Raw genomic sequence first — 16,673 nt, forward strand, 5'->3', positions numbered from 1 at the left:
CGTTGGCGTAGTGTCGATGTAGGAGAGGAATGAGAAAGGGACCGGTGGCTCTTCTCTGGGTTGTCGTCCTCTTGGACAAGGAGAGATTGAAAAGCGGACTGTTTCATGGTTCTGTTACAGTACCTAAAGAACAGTCAAGAGAGACAAGAAAGAGAAAGAACTCAATAAGGTCTATTCTCCCTCCCTCCTCTCAACCCCTCGAGTCTAGCTCTTAATCCAATATCACTCTTCTCGCCGTTCCCATCGCCACCACTACTTCTTCCGGTACCATCTCCTGCTCGAGCAGCTCGATCAGCTACTCTGTCCCCTGTCCTGCCGGCCCCGAATAGTCCTCCGCCAGGCGTGCTGACTCTTTTCAGTGGACTTCCTCCTCTGGCGTCTCTATCACGTCCAGCGTCGCCGTGCGAATCCCGCGTACTCCGATGTTGCGAGGTTCTTGAAGACGGGAAGAAGTCGGTCGTGGTTGATTTACGGACGGGACTGGCAGCATGCGAGTAGACGCCTAGAGAACCGCCGTCGCTGGTTCTCGGATATGCTGAGGTTGATCTATCGCCGACTGCTCCTGCTCTTGCCGCTGCGCTGCCTGGTGGCGCCATGGGATGGAAATCCGGCGCTGGACGTCCCCCTGCCCGAGAAGGTGCGAAGCGTGGAAGGAGTTTTGGTGGCGAGAAGGTGGTGTCTGGACCTGCGCCTGCGTCTCGCATCATGGCGGAGAAGGTCGTGTTGTTGTTTAGTCCCATAGCACCTGTTCCGCCTAGTGAAGATGTGGTGCGGCTTTTCGTCAGTGGTGTCGGACTGATCAGCGGTCCTGGCGTTCTGGTCAGCTGGCGGCCGGGCGTCTCGGCGTATAGTCGCTGAGTGTCGACGTTGTCGCCCAAGTGGGCGGCATAGCTTGGATTCGGGTTGATCTTCCATCCGCGGTTGATGATGGTGGTGGGCGTGTAGACTTCGACTTCTCTGCTTCTTACGCCTGGGTTTATCGCGCTCTCGCGGCTCTGGGTGCCGACGTCCCGCACGGGTTTGTTCAGGGCTGGATGCACGAATTTGGTGTCGTATTCGTTGAGGACCTCCTTGTGGAGAAGCCTGTCGTCTGTTGCTTTCTGTTCGAAGAATTTCTGGAAGACCAGCAGTTGGGCCGAAAGGACGGCAGCGAGGACGATGGTGGTCACTACTGTCACCGATGGACGCGGATCAGATGAAGTCGTGGGCAGGAAGATCCAGTAGACCAAAACATGTCCCGGAGAGAAGAGGGCGAAGAGAGACAGATGAAGAGGTTTCGGGTCCCAGATGGACAGTTCCCAGACGTCAGTCTTCTCGTCGGGACGAGCGCGTGCTGCTGCGCTGGTGGCGGCGAGTTTGGCAGAAAAGTAGGCCAGAGGCGAGTTGGACATTGGCGACGAATCCACCTTGACTCGCCTCGCTGACGGTGTACTCGGTGGCACTTCGACATTGGATTCGAACAGGCGGTATTTCCGGGTTCTCGTGAACAAGTAGACGGCATTGAGGATTGACAACAATGCAAGTGAATTGGCTGTGAGGCTTGCCTGGACATAGAGTATAAGTATCCCCTCTCTATTTTTTGTCTCACAACTTCAGGAGAATTAGAAAAAAAGCTCACAAAGAAAGCAAACCATCCACTTCCACCGCGTCCATCAAAGTCACCAAACACATCGTCGCTCCTGCCCCCGTCTCCAGTGCCAGCATTGGCTCTCGCAATCATAAAGATGAAGTTGGCGGCGACCCCGATCGGGATGGTCCAGTCTCTGAGTTGATCATCGATGGCAGACTCGTGCAACTCCTCGGCCAGCCACAGCAGAAAGTCGTACGGATTCAGCAGTGCTTTGATGCGCTCCGAGAAGGGCTGTCGTCTGATGAGTGGCGGCATGATGTTTTAGTATGTGTGCGTGTTTTATTGCAAGAAACGAGATATCTTTTCTTCAGTCCACGATTGAAATGGACGATTCCCAGAGTATCACCTTCCACGCCCCCTGCTTGCTTCTCTTCTACATGCCGCGACGACCAAGAAAAAGCCAACCGTTCCCTTTCCCTGCTGGGATTGACTCGTTGGATACCTACCAAGAGGTGGAAGTTGTGTTTACTCTGTTACCACAACGAAGATACCTTAATTGCCCTTTGTGGAATTCATCTTCATACACAGATAGCTCTCCCCATGCGGGATGACGCACTTCTCCAAGTCCGACTGCCGATGATTCCCCGCAGTAAGCAGCAGCAGCAGCAGGAGCGACTCGCCCGCGACCTCAACAGCTGCCGCCAGGTGCAGCCATAGCGAAGATATATCGAAGATATCTACCGTTTATATACCAGTCATTTACTGTATCTTTCTATCTGTCGAGACACACAAGATGGCTCTTCCTCAGTCCTCGTATAAAGACAGACAATTCATCGCTGTCATTGGTGACGAGGTATAATTGCACCAACTCCAGCTCCTCCTTCTGTGACCACGATCAATGCATATGCCTCGATAACTGACAGTCAGTCTGACAGGATACAGTGACCGGCATCTTGCTCGCCGGCGTCGGCGTGAGTCTCGCAATCCGCCACTTGGTCTACAGGGTTATGTTCAGGAACTGACAAGAAAACAGCACGTCACCGACCCCCCAGACAGCCAAAAGAACTACCTCGTGGTAGACCAAAAGACGGAAACGCCAACCATCGAAGCCGCATTCGAACTATTCACAAGCAAGAGAAAGGACATTGGCATCTTGCTCATAAACCAACATGTGCGTCTCTTTCTCTTCCTCTCTCTGCACCCGACATCTCCAACAATACACCACCCTCACCACACATGAAGAGCAAGGACGATATACTGATAGCATCTGCAAACAGATCGCAGAAAAGATCCGAGGCCGAGTAGACAAATACAACGAAGCCTTCCCGTCCCTGCTCGAGATCCCCAGCAAAGACCACCCTTACGACCCGGAAAAGGACAGCGTCATGAAGCGCGTCCAGAAGATCTTTGGGGAGTAATAGCACATTGTTTACCATTATCGGAAGAGGGACGTGTTCTGCATATTATTGGATAAGGGAAGGTAGCAAAGAGACGGGCCAGTGAGGGAGGTTGGTGTATAAGTGACGCCGGTGGCGCGAAGTGGGACGAAGAAGACAAGAGGCAGCCTCGGAGATAGTTGACTGGCCATGTCCCTCGACTGAGACAATTGGAAAAGACCAGGGAGAAGAAGAGGCGAGAGACAGCTCTGAAGATGGTCAGAAGCGACAGAGAATGGTCGCATGCATGACGAAACACTGACACAAGACGAATGCAAAGTCGAGGACTCCGTGGCCGTGTGAGCGCATTATGTGTACGGGGGACCAAGAAGGCGCGCAGAGCTCTGAACAGGCGAGAATTATACCCACAAGCAAATGAAAGCACTTTTCGAACAATAGCGACGCCTTTCATCTTCCTCTGCATGCGCGAACACCGTCAAGCGCGAGGACACCTTTACATACGCCGACGAAGATCAGCCAACCAAGAAACGTAGACCAGCAAAAAGGGACAATTCATTGTGCGGTATATATGCAAAGTAGTGCCCTCTCCTTGCATCTCCTGATGACTCGCAATATATAACGTCTTGCTCATCTCATCTCGCATCAATATACTAATATCTGTCTCACCTTCCCCATCCCCCGTCATCATCGTCGCATGCAAGATATTATAAAATACAAAATTTGTACGCTTATCATTATACCAGCGAACGAATCCTCTTAGCTGATCAGTGTTCATGGAAACGTCCTCTGAGCTGGCCCCCACCTGTCCGCTCGCTTGCTTCCTTCAAGCACATGAATTGCCAACGAGAAAATCCCCATTCTGCGTCCAGTCTGTTTCGTCTGTCAATTGTCGCATTTAGTTGACAATCTCGACCTGGCCGCCGCGCTTGAAGATGACGGTCGCGGTGAGACAGGTGATCTTCTCCTGGTCCTTGGTGTAGACGTCTGCGAGGACAGTGTACTTGCCCTGTTGTCGTCATTAGTATTGTGTTCTGTGTAGGACAATCCATGTCTCCATGTCTTCTGAATGGCAAGAGTATGACAAAACAAAACTTACGGGAGGAATCTCCTTGGGCAGCTCGACATCCTTGGTCAGAGTCATAGGGCCCTTCTTGAGGGGACACTCGAGGTCAACCTCCTTGATGTTCTCGCACAGATCGGCCTCTTGGTTGATGATGCGGATCAGACCATACTTGACTTGCAGGTGCACCTTGGCGCCCTCCTCGACGTCCTTTGTGAAAGTTCCGCTTGCTTTGATCGTGAGAGTTGTGCCGCTGCCATAGCCGTCAGTTCATGGTTCCTCCAATTCTTGCCACAAACACCGAGGCTCTCGATCTCTGTTTTGACGAAAAAAAGCTTACGCTGAGGGAGGGTTGGGAGACAGATCCACACTCGTGATCTCGAGGATCTCGTCGACGGGCTTTGCACAGTATTGGAGAGGGTTGTCGCCAGGCACGGGGAAGACGTCTTCGAGAGTGTGTTGGCTGGAGGACTCGGCGCCCATGAACGACAATGAGCGAGCGCTGGCGGCGGTCGTGAGCAGAGCGGCTGCTCCGAGGACTGAGAATCTCATTTCGACTGGGTGTTTGTGTATCTGCTTCAACGAAAGACGAACGTGAAAATGGAAATGTGGGTTCAGTGACTGAAATTCAAAGAGTTGATGAAGAGGTAGATCAAGGTGGCTGGTGCGATGGGGTTCGAGAGATTCTAGGTCTGGGTGTGATGTGGTATGGCTACGCCTGCCTGCGCCTGCCTGCAGTATACCGCCATTGCCAATGATGTCGTCGTTTCCTTGGCAGTCGAGGTGCATCCTGCACGTGGCGCTTGTGACCCAGTGTGACCCGTTTATCGTTCTCTACTCCACTAAATTCCCCGACGCTAACACAAAGTGTATGCGGGTGACAGATTGGGCCCTTGATAACAAGAGATATCGCTCATCTCAATCTATAATATACAGATTTTCATATCGAACGTTCTCAGGTATTCATGCATCATTCGGACTCAGTATAGACGACATACAACCATACACGGGTATCAAGAAAATGAGAACAAAACCAGCCACCCATTCATCCTGATGCGGCCACAGCTGCTGTCGGCGCTGTGTCTAACCAAGCCCAAGTCACATCCACTCTGCCGCTTGCTATTGGTGCCATTTGCTCGAATGCGCCGGGACTGACATCAAGATCTGTACTTTTGCATCCAACACCTACGAGGAGAAGCATAGTCAGCTTGTGATCACGCGCAGAATGTGTACAGAAAGATCGTGGTGAGTACTCACAGCGATCGACAACCTTCAAGTCGACACTTCGATCAGCTCCAACTTCCTCGTCGTACCTCTTTGCGCGAATCATGAGTCCACAAAGGGGGTTTGCATTTGGATTCGAGCCTGTCGATGCTGCATCGAAGATGATGTGCGATACTGCTACGATGTTGTCTTTGTCGGATGAAGTAATGCCGCAAGATCCGAGTCCGGTGTCGTAGTATGTCAAGTCCCCAGTGAATTGTTGCTTATTTGATGGCAAGGGGAGGTTTTTACTGGTACAATATCAGTATCTTCAATATCACGGGTGCTGTGGACAGTAGCTATGATCGTGAGAACATGTATGCACGTACCCTCCACCCCCCGAAGATCCACCTCCATTATGTTGCGTCAAGCCAACAGCCAATCCAATGACAAGTGCAATGATCGCAAGGAAAACACCAAGTACCGCGACCAAGAACCACCGACGTCGCAGTCCTAGATATGTCCGATGCGGTGGCAGCAGCGCATCGAATCTGTTCCTGATGCTCTGTTTCGCGACCAGCGCATGTCCACCACCAGTCGCATACCCATCAGGCTCGGTCTTGGCGGCCGAGGCAGCCGCAGCCACCGCCGCATTCTGGTCCCACTCAGGGATCGAAGGTTGTTGCGTTGAAGCTGGAGCCTGCGCCGACTGTGCGGCCGCCGTGTCTGACATAATTGTTGTGCATGTACTAAAGCTCAGGTCACGGACAAGAGAAGTAGAGAAGGGAAAAGGTATAGGGGAATGTTGGAGATTGAATCACCGCGCCTCACGCTTTCCTTTGCCCATCTTCGAAACCTGAGACAACACTGCCGAGAAATTGGGAAATTCTGTTCGCTGTGCTTCACCGCTATTGGCGCGCTGCGCTGCTCCTGAGAAGCCGTTCATTTCCGCGAATTTTGGTCGGGTCGCATTCGTTCGCCGCTGGACGTCGAATTACTCCACCATGATGCCTTGTTATCAGCTTTCGGTCTGCATACGGAAAACAAAGATGTGCTCATCAAGCGACCACTTGATGCTGCAAAATTGCGCGACGATGATAGTAATGCTCGACTGAGCCTGATGAATTAACTTGGAGTATCAGAAGATGGCGATCAGGCGTGTTGTGTTGCATATCTACACCACTTTTGGCTAATCGCACACTCATATATGGACCTCTGGACCTACCTTGTTGATCTATCTATCTATCCGTCCAAGGACGCAACAAGATGTAACCAGAGACTCGACGTAGCGTCGGTCGCTGGTATTTTCTGGATTGTAAAAAGTGGTGGCAGCCACCACTCGATTCGATATTCCATGGTTGACACATGTCTTTTCTTCTGTGAGCTCCTGCCACATCTCCTACGGCCAATCATATGTTCAAATAATTCTGCAATTGAAAAAAAGAAACAGGACTCTGATGACACCAGCCAGTCATTACCGAGTCTTAGCTACTTCCGGCTCATTTGGATCGAAGGCTTGCTTCAAGGACATTTTCCCACGCCATTGGAACACATGCCCGAGACGGATGCATCAGGATCAGGCCGATGGGTGTTGCAGGGCCGAGTACGCCTCCAACTACCTCGCTGCCGCCAGTGGTGTATATTGCGATACAGTCACTTGATGTTGATAGCTGCTCGACTCTCGCTGAACGTAAGTGTGTCGTCATCACATTCGTCGAGTCCTTCAAATTCCGTGTCAGAACTCATCCTGCGCTCGTCATCGTCGCCTACAAGAACAGTAGGCACTAGAGCATTACGCCAGGGTGTACCGGATGCCGTCATGGTAGCGTACCTCTACCTTCAATGCTGCTGGCAGAATGCGAATGTCACACCTGCCATCTACAATGCCACGTTCTCAATGTGGCCATGTTCCAGGTACAGTCATATGATGCAGTACATTCAAATAAACACGTTACACTGTACCTGGTCACCTAGTCTACTCATGCAATCAACAGCCGCGTGTAACACAGCTGGTTGTACACAGGCTTATTTCCATTATATCTCCTTCCTACTCACGAAAACACTTCTACGTCCATGAGCACCCTGTCTATAAGTAGAAGCAGACAAACACCACACGATGCACGGACTACTAAGACAATCATATCACCTCTCTTGTACTTCACTTCTATAGACTTCTTTCAATTCTACATCACAAACATTGACTGCTACGATCAAGTATTGCTTCGCGGATTTCCAATTCTGCAGTACTACTTTCGTTCTACTCGCTCCAAAGTAAGTACATGAGTCTGTTCAACATCGACAACGCGCTCGTGCCGTTACACATCCTTACTCTTCTGTTTGGTCTTACGCGCTTGTTTACATCCACTACTGCGCGTCACATTGTGACGCTTGTTACGACGCGACCATTGATCGTAGAACTACTACTACTTGTTTTGCGTCAAAGGTGTGTGGAGAAGCAGTAGCAGGTACATTGATACTGCTACGCCACTCGGCAAAGATACAAAATGATCCTGCCGGGATTAGAGGTCAGGTTTACGAGCTCAGTACAACGCGACTGCGTCACCCTGTCCGTACCTTGTCACAAAGCAAGGTACCCATTATACAACTAGGAAGATAGAGCAGTCGTGACACCTTTGATAAATCTCTAGACAATTTTGACGTAGGACAATATGTTGAGATACAAAGCGATGTTCATGGCGAAAACTGCTGGACATTTTCAATGAGCTAACACTGCCTGCAGACATCATTCGCACGTCACCTTAGCCTAGGGACCAGGCTATCATCATGAGCGACAAGCTTCTGAATCATGCCATCATATGATAATTCGACCTCACTTCAGCTAGTCCTCCAGCTCAAGGTCGCTTTGTGACAACGCCACTAGTCCTTGCTTTTCACGCCTAGTTCAAGACACCTGCGACAGCAAACGAACCATTGGGCAGCGACATATCTCCGAGAACTCACTGATAATTCCTTGATTACCTACAAGAACGACATAAAGTCCGCCGTCGCTGCGGAGTGCTCACTTCAGCCCTTCCACCAAGAAACATACTTGCATACTGAACAAATCTTCTCCGCTTGGATAACTGCATCACTCAGCACACTCGGCCTACCAGAGCAATGTACACGAGCTGAAGAACCATTCATCAGAAGTTCACTAAAAGCATGTCTTCCTCACTTACTGGCGCCCCCCTTCCTGCAATTGCAGCTAGCCCGGTACAATACTCTGCTTCTAGATATCAAGCCCGCATCAGAGAGGATAATCGTTGGTGGAAAGAAGCCGTCATCTACCAGATCTACGTCCCAAGCTTTAAGGACACCAACAAAGATGGCTATGGCGACATACGCGGTGTCATACAGAATCTGGACTACCTACATGATCTTGGCATCAACACCATCTGGCTATCTCCTGTGTGCGACTCTCCCTTCTACGACATGGGATACGATATGTCAGATTATCGAAGTATTGGACCCAAGTCGGGCACTATTAATGACCTTGAAACACTTATCCAGATGGCACATGAGCGCGACATGAAGATACTTATGGATATTGCGCTCAATCACACTTCTACCGAGGTGAGTCTTGGCTGACCTGAGCCTATAGTCACCACTACATCTGACACGATTTTCAGCACGCGTGGTTCAAGGCTTCAAGGGAAGCGCAGTCCGACGTTGGGGACCAATCAAAGAGAAACTACTATATCTCGCGCGACGGCAAAGTGGACCCAGATGGCAATGAAATGTCTCCAAATAACTGGGAGAGTGTATTTGAGGGCTCAATGTGGGAATACGATGAAGTCGCAAAGAAATACTGTAAGTCAATTTCTCTTGAGAAAAAAGCCAATCTAATACTTATTGTCTTGAAGACCTACATATATTCGGCAACGTGCAGGCAGACTTCAATTGGGATTGCGCAGCATTACGTGAGGAGGTCTTCGAAGTCCTCAGATTCTGGCTCGACAAAGGCATTGATGGATTCCGCCTGGATGCAATCAATCTCGTTAGCAAAGTGCCTGGTTTACCTGATGCTCCTATACTCAATCCTAGCCGCCACGAACAAAAAGCGAACGACTTCTTCGCAAACGGTCCGAACATACACTTATACCTGCAAGAAATGTACGAAAAGGTCTTTACCCACTACAAGTGCGTAGTTCTAGGGGAGATGTCCTGTGGCATAACTACGCAGCAAGCCGTTGACTATCTCGCGCCTTCGAACGGAAAGCCTGAAATCGACCTGATCATCCAATTCAACCATGTGGAACTGGATTGCATCGATGGAGATAAGTGGCTGCTACGAGATTGGCAGCTGAGAGAGCTCAAGGACGTCACTACCAAATGGCAGCATACGACAACAAAGATCGGTGCCTGGAATACTGTGTGGGTATGTCACGCGAACTCATTCCTTTTGATAAATCGCGAGATGCACTGACAATGGGCACACCAGATGGAGAACCACGACCAACCACGGGCAATCTCGCGTTTTACCTATCCCACCCTCGTCCTGCGCCCATATGCAGCGAAGCTCCTGGCTCTGCATATGCTGACATTGAGAGGCACAGTCCTCATCTACCAGGGTCAGGAGCTGGGGCTGGCGAACCCGGAAGACTTCACAGAAGACATGATGCGGGACATCGAGACGCTGATCTTCTGGCGCAAGTGAGTCCCCTCGTTCGGCCAGGTGGCACGTGCCCCCTCGCGTGGCAGATCCTGATGCAATGTCGTAGAATCGACCATGTTGCTACCGATGAGGCCTCTCGAAAGAGGCTGGAGGCTGCCAAGCACGCCATCAAGGTCAAGGGCAGAGATGCCGGCCGAGTACTCATGCCTGTAAGTCTGCGTCTCCCGCTATGATCTCGATGTACTAACAGGCTTAGTGGGACAGGACAGAGCACAGGGGGTTCACGGAGCCAGACGTGACTTCCTGAATACCTGCCATGAAGGATGGTGCAGAGTGGTGCGCAGAGGCCGAGTGCGAGGATCCGCAGTCGGTCTACAACTTCTATAAGGAGATGATCGGCTTCCGAAAAGGAAGCAACACTCTCGTACGCCTGCTCTTCCATGCTCTTCCTCTCGGGCTGAAGCTCTGTTCCACCTTTACTGACACTGATCCTACTCAGCTTTACGGAGTGTACGAACCCGTGGACCCCGAGTCCCAGGAAGTCTTCGCCTACTTCCGCCGTAGCGAAGACGAAGCGCTGCTCATCGTGCTGAACTTTATGGCAGTATCGGTGACCTGGACTCTCCCTGGGGATGCCTCAGCGTGGGAGCTCTGCGCGTGTACGTATCCTGCAGGCTTGGGTCTGCGTGAGCTCCACAATGAGCTCACTCTCAAGCCGTATGAAGGCCGGAAATATATACTGAGGAAGCCACAGCCGTGGATGAGGCAAATCCACGTGTAGGACACGTGAGGATTGGACCATGCGGGTGGGCATGGCTCAAGCAGATATATGTAGACAGAGACAAGATATTGTCTTCTCTCATTGTGTTCTTATAATGCATGTTTTGTGACTGCACTTCCTGAAACGTGACATGGCACTTCTGCACACAATCAGATCATTCAAAATCAGTTCGCAGACATGTAGTAATCATACACTCATTCTCAAGGGTCAGCCCACGAGATTCATAGCTTAGAGCTAGGCACGACCTGTAGATCAGCCCGACTCAGGTCCTTGACACTCTTCTTTCCTAGATTACCCAGCATATTGTCCGTGTCCGCCAGCAAACATTTCAGAACATGCTCGACACCCTTTTGGCCAGCAATAGCAAGTCCATACATATATGGTCTGCCAATCAGCACAGCCTTTGCGCCCAGCGCAAGTGCCTTGAGTACATCACTGCCGGTTCTTATACCACTATCGAACAGGAGCGTTAGGTTCGACTGCTTGACTTTCTCGTCGGCTGCGATTTCAGCAAGCGCGTCGAGTGAAGCTACGGCACCGTCGAGTTGACGGCCACCGTGATTAGAGATGATGATCCCATCCATACCGAATTCGATAGCTTTATGCGCGTCTTCTACGGTCTGGATGCCTTTCAGCACAATAGGCCCATCCCAGAGCTTCTTCAAGATCTCAAGATGCTGCCATTCGCGATAAGTGGCCGAGTTGACAACACCGAGCCACGCTTGAGACTTCTTCAGCACGGAAGCATTGACGAATACTCTAGCGGCGCCCTGAACTGTCCCAGGCCGTTTCAGTAAGCCCCATGCTTCTTTGAGTTTCTCGAGCGAAGTCCTGCTGTCGCTCGCTAGCATCTCTTCGTAGCGCTGATTGAATACTGGATCGGAATGACCGATCTGACAGCCGTTGCCCCACAGAAATGGTAGATACGACTGGTCCAGATCCGTAGGTCTCCAGGCCAAATTGAAGGTATCGAGAGTCACAACAAGGACTTTATACCCATTCGCCTTGGCTCTATTCAGCAAGCTCGCAGTGACATCTTCATACTGCGGCCGCGGCCAATAAAGCTGGAACCAGCGATCGCCATCGCCACTCGCCTCAGCGACCTGCTCGATCGTCCTGGTCGCCGCAGTCGACAAGACCATCGGCACGCCCACCTCTCGACACGCGCGCGCAGTGGCTTCTTCGGCGTCAGCATGCATGATATTCTGCACGCCCACGGGACCAACCATCAACGGGCTTTTGTACTGTGTGCCGAAGATCTCGACACTCATGTCACGCTGGGTGGCGTTGACCAGCATGCGCGGGCGCAAGCGATAGCGATCGAACGCCGCCGTGTTGAATGCATGTGTTCTACCGCTGCTTGCTGCGCCGTATACATACCCGAAATTGCCTGCAGGTAGTTTCTCTTGGGCCAGACGCTCCCATTCTGACGGCTTGGTCGAGAAGATGGGGTTGCGCAGTGCGGAGTAGATCTCGCGCTGGTATGAGGAGAAGGATGTGGGGTCGGGCAGCGTGTATGGACGGTTTAGCGCTGAGGCACGGGTCTGGTCTGACATCTTGGTTGTCTTGTCTGTCTGACGATACTTGTATTTACAGGGAATGTGTCTGCGTCAAAAGGAAGCTTACTTGCTTGGCAGGTTGGGCTACTTATGAGGTAGTGTTATATCGTTTTGTGGTGGGGTCTTAGGACGTGATAGTTGCATATGCAAGCAGGCCCAGCTTTCACCAAGCCTAACGTCATCATCCACTTCTATCCGGTAAACAAGGCATAAAATAATTTACGCTTGTTTCACGACGTCCTTTTGCAGCAAAGTTCCCCTCATTTGTATTGTGATATATCCGCTTATACTGGTGAGCTCTACGCAGTCGTACCAGAGCTGATCATCTATTCTTGCTTTGGAGCCTTTGCGATAGAGTATACTGGGTATATCTAGAGATAACAGTTTCAACGCCGGACTACCACAGCCATTTTGGATACATATCTTAGTAACATTCCAAGATAGAGGATCAAACACAAACCGAGGAAGCAGACATAAAAAAGCTATATTGAGACCCTCTCTAAGATGAAGAAGTTCTTCAACAAGGCCAAAGAAGCTCTACGAGACGATGATTCTCGCGGCGGCTTCGCACCATCCGCCGGGAGTCATCCTCCACAGCAACCCCTTCCATCCCAGGACCAGCCGGAGAACATCCAGCCTCCCCACCCGTTGGAAATGATGAGATATCGTTATCAGCATGGCACGAACCTGGGAAGCGTCTTTGTGCTTGAGAGGTGGATGGTTGGGAGTATGTTCGTCGAGGGGTCAAATGGAAGTTCAGAACTGGTCGCGGCAGAAGGTGCTGTAAAGGCAAGTCGCTGTGCTCTGCACTCTAGATGTCCATCTTCGGAGCAGGGGGACGATCATTGCAGAAGTGTATCTCGCTTTACTAACCGCCGAGACATTACAGGCCGAAGGCATGGATGGAGCGAAACGCAAATTCGAGCGACATTGGAATGAGTATTGTAGTGATGCTGATCTTGACTGGCTGGTCACCGATGCGAAATGTAAGTCCTCGTGTCTCACAGTGATACAGACAGTATTCTCGAAACGCATGGAAAGCTTGGGCAGACACGTCCATTCCTCGCGTGAGGTCGCGGTAGATTGCGAGATATTTTGACCGGCGTCATAAATTGCGATAGACTGACACCATCACCAGGCAATTCCATTCGCCTGCCCATTGGATATTTTACACTTGGCCCAGCTTATTGTGCCAATACTCCATTTGCCTCGGTAGCGCCAGTTTACGAAAATGCATGGGCAGCTGTCAAGAACTTCACCGCTCGATGTGCGAGCCGTGGCATTGGCGTTTTGCTCGATATGCACGCTCTTCCTGGCGGCGCCAATGGCGGAGACCATTCAGGCACGAACAGCGGCAAAGCAGAGCTGTGGAAGAGCAGCAAGAACCTTGACCTGGCAACTCGTTGCATTCTCTTCGTTGCACACGAAGCAAGAAGTATGGATGCGGTGATCGGAATCCAGATTGTGAATGAGGCCGAGTGGGACGCAAAAGGTATGTCAATGACTAGGATTGTCACACCCCAAATTATCAATTGCCGGCTAACGGTGTTCAGGTATGTATGGCTGGTATGACCATGTCATCTCACAGGTCGGTGGCATTGACTACACAATGCCCATTTATATCTCTGATGCTTGGAATCTGGGTCAATGTGTTGGATATTGCAATGGCAAGAACGGCCTTCACGCCGGAAAATGCGCCAATCCAGTCGTGATCGACACACATCTCTACTGGGCTTTCTCGGACGATGATAAGAAGAAAACGCCACAACAGATTACTCAAGAAGCTTCTGGCAAGCTGTCTGAATTGGACGGCCATGATGGCTCAGTGATTGACCATGGAGGCATGGGTGTTGTCATTGGCGAATATAGCTGTGTTCTGACCGAGGATTCATGGGGCAAGGCAGCTGCACATGAGAAGGAACACTTGGTGAAGGAGTTTGGACAAGCACAAAGCCATCGCTATCAATCCAGAGCAGGCGGTAGTTTCTTTTGGACCTACCGAATGGTACGTGAAACACTATTAACATATCTCGAGACTTGCCTTGCTAATTTGTCGCCCCACAGGATTGGATGGACGGTGGCGAATGGGGTTTCAAGCAACAAACCAAGAACTCAGCCATTACACCGCCACATAGCTTGACCCTGTCCCATGATGACGTTCGTGGCCGGATCTCACATGCCCAATCTCAGAAGGATGGGAAATGTGGCAACACTTTTGGATCTCATTGTCAGTACTGGGATGGCCAGCATCCGGGCAACTACGAGCACTGGCGTTTCGAGAAGGGATGGCATTTGGGCTTCAACGATGCAATGACTTTCTTCGGAGCGCGGGCAGATGGTCAACTAAAGGGCGACGGTGGTGATAAGATCGGCTTCCTCGATCTGTGGATAAGAAAAAGAATCGTCGACAGCGGCCAGGCTCCGGGTGGATTCTTGTGGGAATGGGAGCAGGGATTCCGACAAGGAATCAGAGACTTTTACGACTTGGCCGGCATCTGAACACAATCTTGTGGTTTCTATGCTGTTAGATAGACACCGTGTCTGCCAGACGATCGACGAGACAAAAGTGCAACATCGACATCTTGATAAATCAGATCAACAGAGCGATATTCAAACATAATTACAGTCAAGCAGGACGCCTTCACTCTGCTTGCGTGGTATGAGGTCCAGACGTGAGATGCACGGTCATGTTGCGCGTCTTTGAGACATTCTTATTTGGCCCTTTTGTTGATTAAACTCCTTATTCGTCACGCAACAAGCGATATTTATCGCGACAATAATGAGCCTTGTCACAAATACATGTCAACAACATCGGAGATGCAGCTTCCGAGCTCGAGCCGAGGACGCTAGACTCGGTCATGTGCCGATGTTGCAGCCAAGAATAACCCCTTGATCCTTGATCCTCTGTGCCTGCATGAATCGCCCAACTTAGCTGCGCCACTACTATGTGGAGTTTGTGTACAGCAGCAGACGCTGTTTCTGTTTTGAACTGTTCCTCTGACACTCTGTTGAGAAGGATCACAAAGCTTTTAGTAGTGTGTTTGCTAGTACTCGAAGTAGGTCGCATCCGGTCGAAGCGTTAGGTAAGTGCATTCACGGTGAATTTATGTGTGGAAATCGACTAGTTTGGTTTCAGCCCCCCTATGTTCGTGTACTTACTCTTTCCTTATTAATCTATTCCATCCTGTCCTTTTATTTATGGATAGTAGCTAGCAGAAACAAGAGTCGAAGCACAATCATTCAGTCTGCTTAATACCTTTGGCCTCATCCCACATTGACAACACTTCTATCACTACAAACCAACAACTTTCAAAAAACTGTCCTTTACGACTTTTCATTTGTCCTTCTTTATCAGTCCTCTTATCATCGATTGCCAAAGTCACGCCTATCAGTTCCATCATGCATTTCTCTCAGATCCTTGCCCTTGGTATTGCCTCTGGAGGCGTACTCGTTGCCGCACAAGCGCCCAATGGACCGACAAGCTGCGCCAGTGACAACACGGCTGCTGGCTCATATAAAGCTAGTAAGTCACTCACTCTTTAGCTTTTTGCGTGCGGTCAGCTGACGATTAAAAGAAACTTCTCCCTTTATGACCACCGGTCTCTGCCAGGCGCAGTGCGACTCCTACGCTTATGGTGTTGTGCAATCCAACAGCTGCTGGTGCACCAACGATGCTGCTTCATCCCCTAAGGACAATTCGGACTGTGACTTGCCATGCCCCGGCTACCCCACGGCGAACTGCGGAAGCGACTCCAAGGGTCTCTTCACATACATCAAGCTCGGCGGCTCAAACGCCACCTCGACCGGCAGCGAGACTCCTTCGTCAAGCTCTTCTTTATCATCTTCCTCTGCCTCAGCACCGTTCGCGACCAGCGGCTCTGACAACTCAACTTCCACTTCTGGAGGAAGCTCAACCGGCAACGGCACTTCTACCTCTGGTGGCCACTCTGGTTCGGGCTCTGGCTCGAACGGCACCTTCAGCGGGAGCTCGCCCTCCGCGAAGCCTTCGGGCTCGACATCAGGTGCTGCAAGCATCCGCGGTGCCGGCATGGGTGCCGCGCTTCTCGCTGTTGCCTTCGGCTCGTTCTTCTTGTAATCTGTCAAGTTTGTCCAACTGTCCTGACGGAATGACGAGGGGTTTCTTTCTCGCGCGATATACCCACTAATCATGTAACAAATCGCATCTTGGCGTACTGGGTCTTGTTTTTTTGTACTTTTTATCTTTTGAGTCGGGATTCGATGGCAAGGGGAAAGAAAATAGTTGTTGCTCGACTGGTGCGAACAATCTTCCCTCCATCTTCTTCATGTCCCTCCTTACTAGCAAGCATTACTTCCATTCGTATCAATTACAAAATGTTTCGCGCATCAAGATTGCGAAAATCATTTATCTTCTCGAGTACATTGTTCGAGAATTCATAATAGTGGGACTGAATTAGCATGACAGTGACCACTTCGCATGGCGTTTTCGTGACGTCAGATCACTAGACC

General features: G+C 50.7%; 8 protein-coding genes across 8 annotated transcripts; 4 read left to right on the top strand and 4 right to left on the bottom strand.

Annotated features, from left to right (window-relative positions):
- Positions 1-161: 161 nt before the first annotated feature.
- Positions 162-1,885, bottom strand: AAFC00_004522 (uncharacterized protein; the record flags this gene model as incomplete). The annotated part of the gene is made up of 2 exons (XM_069344177.1): positions 162-1,544; positions 1,619-1,885. The coding sequence occupies 2 exons, from the start codon at positions 1,883-1,885 to the stop codon at positions 162-164; spliced, it is 1,650 nt and encodes a 549-aa protein (XP_069196593.1).
- A 478-nt stretch (positions 1,886-2,363) lies between these two features.
- AAFC00_004523 (uncharacterized protein) lies at positions 2,364-2,988 on the top strand (the record flags this gene model as incomplete). The annotated part of the gene is made up of 4 exons (XM_069344178.1): positions 2,364-2,423; positions 2,506-2,541; positions 2,604-2,741; positions 2,848-2,988. The coding sequence occupies 4 exons, from the start codon at positions 2,364-2,366 to the stop codon at positions 2,986-2,988; spliced, it is 375 nt and encodes a 124-aa protein (XP_069196594.1).
- Positions 2,989-3,862: 874 nt separating this feature from the next.
- AAFC00_004524 (uncharacterized protein) lies at positions 3,863-4,579 on the bottom strand (the record flags this gene model as incomplete). Its single annotated transcript, XM_069344179.1, has 3 exons — positions 3,863-3,973; positions 4,064-4,280; positions 4,368-4,579. The coding sequence occupies 3 exons, from the start codon at positions 4,577-4,579 to the stop codon at positions 3,863-3,865; spliced, it is 540 nt and encodes a 179-aa protein (XP_069196595.1).
- Positions 4,580-5,072: 493 nt separating this feature from the next.
- On the bottom strand, positions 5,073-5,963 carry AAFC00_004525 (uncharacterized protein; the record flags this gene model as incomplete). The annotated part of the gene is made up of 3 exons (XM_069344180.1): positions 5,073-5,212; positions 5,285-5,541; positions 5,620-5,963. 3 exons carry the CDS (start codon positions 5,961-5,963, stop codon positions 5,073-5,075), a joined length of 741 nt encoding a protein of 246 aa, XP_069196596.1.
- Positions 5,964-8,392: 2,429 nt separating this feature from the next.
- Positions 8,393-10,152, top strand: AAFC00_004526 (uncharacterized protein; the record flags this gene model as incomplete). The annotated part of the gene is made up of 6 exons (XM_069348569.1): positions 8,393-8,803; positions 8,860-9,040; positions 9,094-9,608; positions 9,672-9,883; positions 9,952-10,054; positions 10,102-10,152. The coding sequence occupies 6 exons, from the start codon at positions 8,393-8,395 to the stop codon at positions 10,150-10,152; spliced, it is 1,473 nt and encodes a 490-aa protein (XP_069196597.1).
- Positions 10,153-10,847: 695 nt separating this feature from the next.
- AAFC00_004527 (uncharacterized protein) lies at positions 10,848-12,182 on the bottom strand (the record flags this gene model as incomplete). Its single annotated transcript, XM_069344181.1, has 1 exon — positions 10,848-12,182. The coding sequence occupies one exon, from the start codon at positions 12,180-12,182 to the stop codon at positions 10,848-10,850; it is 1,335 nt and encodes a 444-aa protein (XP_069196598.1).
- Positions 12,183-12,689: 507 nt separating this feature from the next.
- Positions 12,690-14,684, top strand: AAFC00_004528 (uncharacterized protein; the record flags this gene model as incomplete). Its single annotated transcript, XM_069344182.1, has 5 exons — positions 12,690-12,974; positions 13,075-13,171; positions 13,324-13,677; positions 13,739-14,190; positions 14,250-14,684. The coding sequence occupies 5 exons, from the start codon at positions 12,690-12,692 to the stop codon at positions 14,682-14,684; spliced, it is 1,623 nt and encodes a 540-aa protein (XP_069196599.1).
- Positions 14,685-15,584: 900 nt separating this feature from the next.
- AAFC00_004529 (uncharacterized protein) lies at positions 15,585-16,281 on the top strand (the record flags this gene model as incomplete). The annotated part of the gene is made up of 2 exons (XM_069344183.1): positions 15,585-15,708; positions 15,761-16,281. 2 exons carry the CDS (start codon positions 15,585-15,587, stop codon positions 16,279-16,281), a joined length of 645 nt encoding a protein of 214 aa, XP_069196600.1.
- Positions 16,282-16,673: the final 392 nt, after the last annotated feature.

Source organism: Neodothiora populina (assembly GCF_041146345.1).
Source record: "Neodothiora populina strain CPC 39397 chromosome Unknown canker_contig_3, whole genome shotgun sequence".
NCBI classification, from domain to species: domain Eukaryota; kingdom Fungi; phylum Ascomycota; class Dothideomycetes; order Dothideales; family Dothioraceae; genus Neodothiora; species Neodothiora populina.